Source organism: Talpa europaea, assembly GCF_964194135.1.
Source record: "Talpa europaea genome assembly, chromosome: 11".
Lineage (NCBI taxonomy): Eukaryota > Metazoa > Chordata > Mammalia > Eulipotyphla > Talpidae > Talpa > Talpa europaea.
Genome location: NC_140078.1, coordinates 54198942 through 54211774, shown reverse-complemented (window position 1 = coordinate 54211774; position 12833 = coordinate 54198942). Strand labels below are relative to the sequence as shown.

At 38.0% G+C, this 12833-nt stretch overlaps 1 protein-coding gene across 4 annotated transcripts in view; it reads left to right on the top strand.

The window, feature by feature from the left end:
- Window positions 1-12833, top strand: part of MITF (melanocyte inducing transcription factor) — a gene marked incomplete at both ends in the record, with an annotated part of 210293 nt that overhangs the window by 13268 nt on the left and 184192 nt on the right. The window contains one exon of one of the 4 annotated variants that reach the window (XM_084246943.1): window positions 7986-8177. The exons of the other annotated variants lie outside the window; for them this stretch is intronic. Within the exon in view, the coding sequence (XP_084103069.1) occupies window positions 8077-8177 (101 nt within the window). Of the gene's footprint in view, window positions 1-7985; window positions 8178-12833 lie in introns of those variants that run through there. 4 annotated transcript variants of the gene reach the window in all.

Genomic DNA, 12833 nt, shown 5'->3' with positions numbered 1-12833 from the left:
AGGACTAGAGTCAAAATGGGGGGGGGGTGTGCAATTGTATGGGGGAATATAACCAAAATGAAAATGCACACATTGTGCAAAGATGAAAAAAGATGTAAGAATTATATAAAATAAAACATTAAAAAAAAAAGAACCCTGGTCCCAATCTCAAAAGAGTGTCGTAGTTTAACCTAGACAAAAATAGTGTGATACTTGAAGCATACTGCAGTCACTTGACTGAAAGATTTGGTTGAGAAACAGGGTGGTTTTAAGCTTGCCCACATGACCAAATTGTTTTTCACAAAACTTCTGCTGAATAAAATTTGAAATACGACTGTCAGCCTGTTTTCCCGTCTTAATGAATTCCAGACAGTTTGTGGAGTGTGGGAGCTTCCAAAACAGAGGGGCGGGATGGCTGTGCACAGCCAGAATCTGTTTTGTCATATAAGGGTGTCCTGACATAAGAGGCTCTGCCCTTATTCTGATTCTGAACCATTCACTTTTCTGAGGAGACATATAGACTGAGAAGAAAAGCCCGTGGAAAATTTTCAGATGCCTTATTTACAGGAAAATTTATAGGGAAATTCAACCAACCTCTATGTTTAATCCTTTAGATCCAGGCAACTTGAATTTTTTTTCTTTTGGTGCATGTTGACCATCTCCAGAGAAAAATATTTGACCTGTTCTTGCTGTGAACTGGTTGAAAGCTCTGACCAGTCTATTAAATCTAAAATTCTGGGCTTAAGCTTCAGAATAAGATGATGTTTTAACTTAAACTTCAATTTGACCATCTACTAGCTTTTATTCTTTTTAATCCTTGAACAAGTTATTATTGTAAACTCTGTTTCAACAGAGACTAAGTGGGGTTCATGAATAATAATATGATCTAAGATATAAGGTGATTGTGTGGATTGAATGAAGTATGTGGGTAAAGTGCTCAACCCAAGCCTGGCACTTAGTTACTCCTCAGTAGCTAAAGTTTCCTCATTCTGGTTCCCTCTATCCACAGCATCGAAATTTTTGACTTGAAATGAAATTTTTGTGTTAAATACTTTAATAAAGAGGAAGCAAGACTACAATGATGTAAGAAAAAATTAATAAAAAAATGAAAAAGAAGGAAAAGAAGAGAGTACTTAGAAGTGAAGGGGGCTAACCAATCTCTAGGTCAGGTAATTAATATTAGTCCTTAGAGAGCTGATGTAGGTCAAGTAGTGGTGAACTGTGAGATACTTAACAGGGAGGTGTTTAAAGCTGGCACGTGCTAGTTACTGGTAAGGTGTTACTTTTGTTGCCAGGACAATCTTTGTCTTTATCAACGTGTTTCTTTTCATCATAATTATAGACTATAGCTAGGTGGAAGAATAAATAGTAAGATGCATTAATTGGAGTTTCACAACACTGCAGTGTAGCAGACAGCTCCATCCCTGTCTCCACACCAGTATTTAACCGTCATGTTTCAGCTTTTCCTATTTTATCTTTTCACATTTAACAGGACAGTCTCTCTGTATAGTTATCTTTATCCAATACAAGCCATAATCCCCTGAATTCTTGAACCTTAAAACCCTTATATCTTTTACCTTTCTAAAAATTTTCCCTCCTAGTAGCTATTTAGAGACTTGAATCTAAGTTGTAAATTATTTTTTTAACAGCACCAATAGGGATTTGTTTTTCTTCCAGCTGTGCTAAGATAATGGACAAATAAGAATTGTTTGTGTTAAAGATGTGAAACTTGATGTTTTGGCATATGTGTGCAATGGGAAATCATCACCCCAGTCAGATAACTTGCTTTCTTGTTTATTATGAAATTTCTTTCCAAGCCGCTTGCTCAATTGGTCACTAGAAAGCAGAAAGGGGGACTAGCCTGGATATTAACTATATTTCTCAAGAGAGGAGGTCTCAGTGTATTGCACACATAAGCAGTTGCCGTCATCAGGTATCACATAGACGTACTATATATTCCTCAAGGGTCCCTGCCTCACAGGAGTGCAGTGAAGCTTCAGTGAGGTGATGAGAATGTCCCAGTAGATGTGGCTGCAGCTGCTCTACATTGTTTTCTGCTTCCTTACTACATTGCTGTCCACTTTGGCCTGCTACTGTGTTCTTGTGTCATCAACTGCTGCTGTTGTCATTAGAATATAAGGAAGAAGTGGCTTCAGAATGGAAGAAGTGGCTAGTCTGTTCAGGTGCTGTTGACTTTTCTATTACTTTATCACTATTAAGGACATAGGTAACAATTTAATTCTCCATCGCTTAAGAACACCCAACCATGTAGTTAATTCTAAAAGTACATCTCGAATGCCTGGGATAAAAACTGCAAATTTTGAAACCTATATTAGGACTTGGTGTTACCTGGGAATTTGCTAGACCACTTCCCCCAACTCTCAGCTCTCTGTGTGCAGAGGAATGAGAATTCATTCAATTTAGCAATGAGTGGGAAGCATCTTATACCAGAATCCAGACATACACTCATACAGTATACATAGGATTCTTGTGTTAGCATTTTTAAAGTATTTGCAGCTCCCTCTGATATTGTCATTACTATTTGAATCATGATTTGGGTTAAACAGTTCTGGCCATGAGTTTTATAAAGAAACAGAAAATCACCATTTCCCTCTTTCCATATGGTTGAAATTAACACACTTTTAGTGAAGCAAAAAACATTTAGAGCTGGATGCTTTAAAGTGAGAGCCAGTGTGCTTGGAGAATTAATGAGCACAGGAGAGGATGAAGTGTAAGAAAGATGGGCTCTGAACTCTGCATGTTAGCCAGAGAACAGAGTGAGTCAGCTGTGTAGGCTGGAGTTGAGAGTTCGGACACCATAACTAGGCAACAATCCAGGCATAAAAAAATGGGAGTTTTCGGAGTAGATTTATTTCTTGGGTATCTAAATAGGTGGATGTTCAGAGAGCTCACTCTCATTTTTTTCAGAGTCATGGTTTGGGCCTCATGGCAAGATCCTTGGGCAAATTTTCCTTGCCCTATGAGGTAAAATGATATTCAGTAAATATTTATTGAGCCCATGGAGGAGTCAGGAGATAACTGTGAGCAAAAAGAGACAACCTTAAATCACCGTTGCCTTGGGTTGGCTGTTGAGTGCTGATGTAGATCTAAGGTTAGATGCTCAAGGGCCAGGGGAACTCCTTCTGGGGGAGAAAGAGAACCCTAGTCATGAATACTAGGAAATATATATAAGACAGACTTTACTTGTCACTTCGTTTGAGGTCCTTGTTTAATAATGTGAATTTTAGCAAATCAAGCATCTCTTGCCTTTAAACAACTGATGGGTAATATTTCATTGTCTGTTATTCCTCCCTTGAAAGAGGCCCCATGAGAACAGGGAATTTGTTGGTTCACTGGGCATCTCAGGATCTAGGTAGTGATTATCCTATAAATATTTGTTGAGTAAAGAATGACTAAAAGGGGTGAAGAGTTACTGGTGTGCTGAAAAGAATCAGTAACTTTTGGCATATCTCTGTTAAAGTCTTTCGTGAAATCTTGTAAGAAATTATCTTGACTATTTTTTATTACCTATAGATGTATAGTTTCGTTGCGCCTCATTTTTCTTGTCTAAAATATAGGGTAACAGTATTTTCTTCTTGGAATAGCTGTGAAGATGTTACAAGGTAATATATAAATCCTATTCTATGTAAATGCTCAATGCATTTAAGTTAGCAAGGGCAATGATTGTTGTTATTAAGATTGGTGCTAAAAGATAAAATAAAAATAGTCAATTCTCATTATTTGAGGTAGTTTATATTATACAAAGTCATCATGGACATTTAATTAATAGATACTGAACAATTGGCCCTGGAGGAAGTACAGGGTTAGGTTCCTATACCCCTGGTCACTACCTTTTTGTCAACTGATCTATACCTAACCTTGTTTTATGAATATTTCTATCTAGTGACCCTTTATTTAACTTCATTAACATTGAAGTTATAGCCAAAGCTCCTCATTCATGCCTGAACCAAGCTCTCTTAACACTGTATTATTTTGGAAAGGTATATTACAGCCTTTGTGCGCATAGCAACTCTATAGACCATTTAAGCACTAGGGTTGGGGGTCTCCTTGAATAATGAAGTCACCAACAGAAAACACGAAAATGCAAAAAGTGCTCAAAAAGAACACTTTTTTGAGAACTGAGATAAGAAACCAAAGTGTCACCTTGTTTGACTTCAGTGGGAAACGTATGAGTTGGGTCATTGAAAATTTTTGCCTTTCTGCCTGTGTCTGTAAATGACTACAAAATACTGCAAATATTGATTCTGGGGTTCCAGATAAATTTTATCCAGTAGGTAAATTTGCAAATAGGGAGTTCATGAATAATGAGAATTGACTGTATTAAAAATTGTTTTCTTGCATCTTTCTCTAGTAATTCTTCTCTGAACTTAAAAATGTACTCACTGGGGAAAACATTATCTACTTCAATATTGTGCGTGATGCCACTTTAATAAAGCTTTTCCAGGAGCCCAATCTCACATTTTTATGAGTTTGTTTGCCAATAAAAATGGCCGGCCAGTTACATATCTTTAAAGTTAAGTGGGACTTTACTATTTATATATGCAACTCTTTCGTTGGATACAATTTCTGCTGCTCTTTAGGAAGACTGAGTGTGAGTGAGGACCTAGGAAAAGAGCAGAAACATTTTAGGGTTTGTTTAAGAATCTATTGTGGAACCAAGCATAAGTATTCTTAGCCATTGCTTTGTCATTTTGTGTGTAACTGCCATTTTAGAATTTCAGGTCTTGCTGTCCCGGGAAAAGACTGCATTCCAGAGTTTGACCCCCACCCCACTCTGGTCTTATCTCAGTCAGCTAGCCACAGCGGAGCCCAGCAATTCAGGCCACTAATAGGGTCAAACTAGCCATAAAATAGAGCTGCATCTTGATGTCACCAATCAGCTCAAAAACTGAAACTGTGCACCCACCGTTGTTAGGAAATGCACCTGTGTAACCAATGAATGTTTGTCAACATGATTTAATTTTTAGAGATCTGCTTGTAACCCTATATAAGATCCCTGTTCCCTTTGTTCAGGGCTCCCGACCTCCGCAGTTATATCGGTGCGTGTGGTGGGCCCGGACTTGAGCCCATAATAAACTCCTTTATGTTCTTGCAGCGCTGTCTGTGTGTCCTTGGGGGCTGCACTGGTCGACGCTGGGCACAACACTATCAGAAAGCAAAAATACTGGTGTAGACAGGTTTTGAAGTAACCAGCCTCAGTTTACGCAGGGTTTAGAGGGTAAAGGTGATGCTTCTGAGTTCTCAGTGTATTGAGAATTAGCGTATAATAGTTGTCAGCAGTCATTATTATAATTATCAATTGAGTACTTGTTGGAAGTGCTTGGGATTCTTTTAGGAAGGAGAGAAGAAAAGACTTGTTTTCAGTACGTCCCATAGTTTCCATTTCCACAGAGGATCATGCAATCCAATAATGACAAAGAAAATACAAACAGCAATAATAGTAATGGCAGCATCTAACATTTTCAAAGTTCTTACTATAGGTTGTCCCTTGTGTTAATGCTTTATCTCTTCTACATTTAGGAAACTGAAATTCACAGGGGTTAAAGTAATGAAGTTGAATGTTGTTCTTCCTCACATCCATAGCCTGCCTTTTGCATTTTTTTTTTGTACAGTATCTCTGTATATTATGAAAAGAATGGCTTATTTAGGTTGTTCATATCTGTTTGTCAGCCAGTTTTAGTCCTTGGATAAAGAAGATACCTATGTAATTTTTTTCCATCAGATTTTTTTCCTATGTTGGAAAAGTCAAGAAGCTGAAATAGCAGGGATGAATAATTCAGATGCAGCTGAATTACAAATATTAAGGCATCAGCTATCTAGCAGGTACTATGTTAAATATTTAAAATGTTTCATATAACTTAATTCTGATATGAGGTAGGTAGGATCTCACTTTATAGATGAAGAACCTGAGACTTGGTCACTTGCATTAGGTCACTCAACTAAGGGTGGAACCAAGACATAAACCAAGAACAGGCTGACTTCAGAGCTCACCTTGTATCCACCCTGCTCTGGTGGTCACTATGTATATTGGGGCACAGAGGGGCAGGATATGAAGTGATCAGGGGTGACAACTCACATTGATTTTGCAATAGAAAGAAGACTAGGTTTCTGATGAAGTGGAGACAAGAGACACTGGGTGTGGTTGAACATCTGAATCCAAAATAAATAAATCTATCTATTAAAGGTGTTCATTGAAGGCTTGACTGCATAGTCCTTTGTTTTCAAAGCTGTTTCTGAAGAATGAAAGAGATAGACTGTGAAGCCTCCAAAAAAGGTAGCAAAAATGGGATGGTGAGTATTTGATCATTCACAAGGGTGTGGCGTGTAGATTTTCCTCATTCCTCATTAAAGATCTTCAAATGTTCCTAGTTGATAAGATCAAGAAGTCTTGTCTACATCCCCAAACTTGTGGTCTACCACTAATACAGATCCTAACATCTTGATTTTTTTTTTCTCTTCTCTCTCTCTCTCTTTTCCCTGCCTAACCTGACTTGTTAATTGCTTTTCCTATGTGTCTCCACACAGTTGTAGCCAGTGTGTTCCATACTGGACTGTTTATCTTTGAATGCCAAAGGTCTTGAAACATCATCATGTTGTGTAATGAATTTAACTTCTGCCTTGACATGTGGGTGTTAAAAGCATTAGTCATTGCAAAGTATTGAGTTAAATATTTTTCAATAAAAGAATATAATGATCTAATAGAAAGGAAGAAGTTATAAAAATACTTGTTGATGGCCTTAATGGTGAGCCATATACTTAGTGGGTTCCATCAGGAATGGATTTGAGAGTCACAGAATGAATATTCAATCATTCTTAGTCTTTGTTAGTGAGAGTGGAAAAAGACCAACAATTGAAAAAAAGCACAAAACATTTCATTTTCATACATGCCAAGAAAAGTCTGAACCACTTGAGTTTCCAATACTTCTGCTGCCAGTTTGCTGTCCACTATGTATCTTTAAAACTATCATGAGATGTATTAGAGATTTTAATGAGATATTATCAACAGGGACTCCTGAGATGCATCTAGTTAGAAATCCCTGAGCCTTGTAAAGATGTCTTTTTTTTTTTTTGGTGGGCCACCAGGACATCCTTAGCAACACCCTCAGAGAGCCAGGTATTTTCTGAGCCAACGAGGTGGATCTGTACCTGTGGAGTTGATTTTATGAAGAGTTTGGTCAGCATTAGTCATTGTGAAACTATGTACCTGCTGCCCTGGTTTATCTCTACAGACATCTCCCTATGACAGAAGACTGAATTCTCATCTCCTCATGCGTCTGGGCACCTAAAGATGTTAGAGGTACTTGGGCTTGCTTCTTGCTGTTAAATTTTTTTTGATGGGCTGGGTGTTTTCAAAATATGTCACTTATAGGAAAATTTTTCTTTCCCAGTATGACATGAAATACAAAATTATAACTATTTTCATGGTCAAGTTAGGAATTTATGACATATTGGAGGTTGGAGGGTACGTGGAGAGAGTTTCATTTGCACCAGATTTCCTTGTGTTAGTGGTGGCATTTTTGTAAGGATTATTGATCTTTTATCCTCCTATGTATGATTTTGAATTTATTTGCTATCATTATTAACTGAATCTATAGATAAGGAGGTAGTTTTGAATGGGAGCCAAGTAACCTGTTGATGTAAAGTCTATTTTACCTTTTATGATTTCTATCATTAGCACCTCCCTCCTTCCTGGCTGAATTCCCTGTCATTTTAAGTAGGCAGCAATTACTGGTTTGCTAAGGAAGCTGGCTCCTGCTGCCAAGGATCCTATTAATTATCACTGTATCTCTAATTTAGCCTTGCTGGTGTTGAGAGAAGGTGCATGTAAGCGTGTGGCAGAGTGGCTGCAATCGCATCTTCATAATAATCTCCTTTCTGAGACGGTTCAGTGGACTCAATGTTTCACCAAAGGGCTGAGGCGGCCCCGGTGAGTGATTTCAGCCTTCCGTAGGTTATTTGGCCAGTCAGGTTTGGTGTGGTTTTCTTGTCTTTTTGAATCTGAGTTGAGTAAAAGCTAATGGTTGGCATTTATGTTGGGAATTCAGATCTATATTCCCTGTCCCTCTCTGAACTCAGATGGGACACCTTGAAAATACTTCAGTGGTTTTCCCACAAGCTATTTTCTCTACCTGGGAAAAGGAAATCATGGAATTGACTCTGTGCCTGTCTTCTAGAAGGTAATGTAAATGATAAATAATGTAACTCAGTTTACAGGTTCCTGTATAGCAGGTTTTTTTTTTTTTTTTTTAACAGAATGACAGTCTTCATATACTGTTCAATCTTTGATTCTTTTTGTTCATAGATGGCTTAATTGTTTTCTGTTTGTTTTCAAGTGTTCAGTTCACTTGTTTCAGGGAGCCTTTTCTTCAAAAGTTCCACTGGATCATTTGGTTAAGTTTGGAGTACTTATGCTTCCTTTTCCACTTTTTATGTTATTTTTGGCAGTGTTGGTGTTTGAAACTGTTGAAGTGATTCACTGCAAAGTGAATTAATTTTCCACATTTTCAAATGCATTTTCCAGTTGTCCCCAACTTTCTTCTCTCAACCCCCATGCTCATATGATTTTGCAGTTGTAGTTCTGTCATTCTTACTGGATCAAATGTAAATGCTGATGTCATTGAATTTCTTAAATTACAGCTGGTGGGGATTAACAGAAATTGTAAGAGAATACCACTTCCTCATTTTGCTGTTTTTTTTTTTTTGACTAATTATTGTCTTTTCAAGTCCTGTGGGAGGAGGGGGATTTGGAACTTGGTTCTCTATCTTGAGAACCTTTTTTTGTACATGTTATCCTTCAAAAATAATTTAGTGTCTAGGATGCTGCTTGTAAGTGCCTTTGAATAATCCTAGCCTGACTTTCCCCACTCATGATTTTGTATATTGGGTTGTCTTCTATCTTGGGTAAAGGAATACTTCCTTTAAGTAAGTTTCCTTATATAGAATATTTTTACTCAACAGTCTTATGCCAACTCTAGTCTGTTACTGGTATTAGGTGAAGGGTTGTGATTCATTTTTTTTTTTCCCCCAGAGCCTTTTGTTCTTTAAGGAATGAGTAGCTTTGTCCTCATTGTTTTCTTGTTTAGTACCTGAGTGTTCTTTGTGACAGTTCTGATTCTCCGGGCACCCTCAAATATTTATTTTTCTGGCTTTCAAGTTCTTGTTCTAGCTTTTGTAGTCTCGGGCCAGGCTTTCTTGTCATTCTCTTTGTGGTGTGAGTGATGGTGCCATGAATCTTGTCCTGGGAGTTCTCTGTGCTTCTGAATCAAAGCCATCTGGAAGTGTGCATAAATGGTAGCCAAGCACTGCACGGTGTGGTATTGATCGAACTGCAGTCCTGTGGAAGCAGAAATAGAAAGGGTATAGCATTTGCACTTTCCTCTGCTGCTGTTTTTGCTTATTTTGTGTATTTGGAAAAGACTGCCATATACAAACTGCTGACTTACTATTTTCTCTGGAATGGAAACCATTTGGATTATTTCAATGAGTTTTAACTAAGATTTGTTTGTTCACAGTATTAGTTTTGTTTTCTGGTATCCTGTTTAGAATAAGACCAGAATGTGTCTTTTTACTTTATGAAAATAAGTGCTACTTGGTGCTTGGGATTTTGCAAACCAACATGAATTTGAAAGATCATATGTTTACCCCAGAAACGCCTTAGTGGAAATTATAGATACATAAACACTTCCATTTTGGGTCAATTACTTTCTTGGAAACATTTTATTTATTTTTTGGTTAAATTATATAAAATTTCAGAGCTGACCCCTTTCTGGTTAATTTTCTCTTTAAGTTTTGTAATTTTTGAAGAGAAAAAGAATGGTTAAGTAGAAGAATTGCAAGACCAAAGTCATATGTTCTGCACTGATTGACATAAGATGGTGACTATTTTTTTTTTCTATTGTCTGTGATGATAATTGGATTTAGTTTAACTTTTAGTGGTAAGATTTGGATTAGGAATGAAAACAAAATTTTCTTCCTATAAGAACTATTAAGGAGTAGTGTGAATCCCTGAGTATAAGTCATGATTGTTCAGACTCTGGAAAATGTTCACTATTGGATCTATATATATATATACACTCAACTAACATATCCTTCTAACACTGTGGCATAACTTCTTTGAATTACGATTTTTAGAATGGTATAATTAGCTGAAGAACACTTCAAACATCAGTGCAAAGTTTTTGGTTAAATATGAGTTTTTAAAATTTGGATAAATAGAATAATAATGGGTGTGAAGAAATTATAGTCATGAATTAGTTGAATTGCTTGGAATAAGATTTTTTAAAAGTTTATAATTTATGCAGGAAATGTCAGAAAATGGAAGTTTAATAGCTCCAGGGAAGTGGGGTTGGGAAACATTATGAGATAGTGAAAGGAACCATGGATTAGGTATCAAATAAGCTGTTTATTTTACTAGTTTGATGATCACAAATGCATTTGATCATCATTTATTCTGGCAAATGGAACCATGCAGGAGCTAATAGATACTCAGTAAATGTTGAATGAGTGTATCAATGAACATATTGGGAGATATGCTTCCAGACCCAGCTATGTCACTAATTGTGTGACTCTGAGCTAACCCCCATTCGGAGTCTGTCTCATATGTATAGTGAAGAGTCCCACATCTACACCATGGTGTAGATGTTGGTGATTGTCACCTTCCTCTTTCAACAAATCCAGGAAGAGCCTTCTGCCCTTCTGAAATCAGTGTACCAGGTTTCCATAACTCATCATGGATAAACAAGTGAAATATATTTGCTAACTCAGAGTACATTTTCTCTGAGGGTTCCTTGATTTTCGGTCATTTGGTTTTGATACCTCAAACCCAGTTACAAGTAGGCAATACTCTACGAAGTTTCCTGGTGAGCAGGTGTTTGCTTAGATTGGGGTCAAAATAAGGGGGTTGCAATTGTATGGGGAATATAAAAATAAAATTTATTTAAAAAAAGACAGTATCAACAGCAGAAGCACACACCATTGTCTGTCATTTTTCTAATAGATTTGGCAGATGTGGCTAGAGCTTAATGAATCCAGATAATATTCCTCCTGTGGAGTAAGATAGCAAGATCTTGATTGATCAAAATGATCTTATTAACAAAGTTCTTCACTTTTCTTTGTAGAAGCCCATTGATCTAGCAAATGATTGCTGACCATCTGCTACATTCCCCACTCTATGTTAGAGATGAAGTGGCAGGCCCATCAGTCATGGGCTATGCCCTCTTGTAACTTACAGCAAAATGAATACAATAGAGGGTCTGTATTTTTATCTTTGGGGACAAAAGATGGAGGGGTCATTTCTTCTGAGCGGAGAAAGGAAGTATAAAAATGAAATTTGAGTTCATCATTGGAAGACGAATATCAAGCACAGGAAGGGAGAGCGTTCCCAGCAGACTGGGAGGCATGGAAGTGCAGCACAGCATGGTGCCCTGCACCATGTAAGCTTTTGGGCATACTTGGAGCACCAGTGAGCATGGCCAGCTGTGAGCAGAACACTCGGCTGCCAAATGGAGAAGGGCTTGGAGGGTGGCCAGGTCTAGTGTCACAGAGGCCAGTTAGGATGGTTCCAGCTTAACAGTCTTTGTGAGAAATGATGATACACATGCACTGTTTAGCCCTGAATAGAGGTTGTGATTGCAAGAGAGTAAAAGCTTTGGTCACAGATTTCAAGGGCCGTAGGGGCAAAGTAAGACTGTGTGCACACAGATCACTGGTGACAGTAGAGATTATGCATTCATTCGTCACCTGATGGGTTACTTATTCTATACCACACACCTGGGAAAACAATGGTGAATAAAATAGACATTGTACCTTCTCTCAGGAAGCCTGTACTCTAATGGGAGGCAGAATCAAGTAAATAGATAATTATAGATTACTTGTTAGGTACAGGAGCAAAATTCAAAGTGTCCATTCTACCAATCCTCCTCTTTTTCTGCAGCTAATTCGTAGCCTGACAGCATGCTCTTTGCTCCCTATAGTTAGTTTTGAGGGTAAAGTTAGAGAGTATTATATTCTACATGTTTTGTTTTATACACAGACACACAGATGCGCACACACACAGACACACACACACGCACGCACACGCACACACACACAGATTAAAGACATTTGTCTTCATTCCAGAGGTAGACAAGCACCTAGAATAAGGAATAAGTCCTCATAAGGACTCTCATATATAAATTGTTCCAGGTAAATTTCCAGCTATCGTCCAATATTTTCTAAATTCTGGTGTTTCACATGGAATAATCCTGGCTGTTTGGTTCCAGATCCAGAGAAAAAAGTCTTGGCCTCTGTAGTCCTTCCACACAGAATTGGATCTTGAAACTGTCTTGGGTGGCAACTTCAAATTTGCCTTCAGGTCTGCGTTCCAGGAAACTGCTAGGTTTGGGATTAATTTGCCTGAGCAAGAATTTGCTTCAAGGTAAAAAGAGAAGTAGACATTAGATAAGTGGCTTATTTTATTTTATTTTATTTTATTTTATTTTTTAATTTTTTAAAGGTTTATTTTATTTTTATGCATACAAGAGCTGGGGTACAGGCCAGAGGTGTGGGTGGAGGGGTGGTGAGAGGATTCACCAGAGACAGAGTGGGGAACAGAACAGGCAGACTGACTGAAATACACTGCTGAGAGGAGCAGCGGGCGAGTCAGGAGAGGTCTGCTGCGCCATGTGGGTTGCTCCCTGGACGGGGATCGAACTCGTGCTGCAGTGGCTGTGGTTAGCTTCATAGGTTGCATCTTAACCCTTGCGCCACCAGGGAGGCCCAAGTGGCTTATTTTAAAGAGATGTTTCGGTACAGAAATGGCAGCAACACATTCTTCTCTGCACATTCACTAGAAA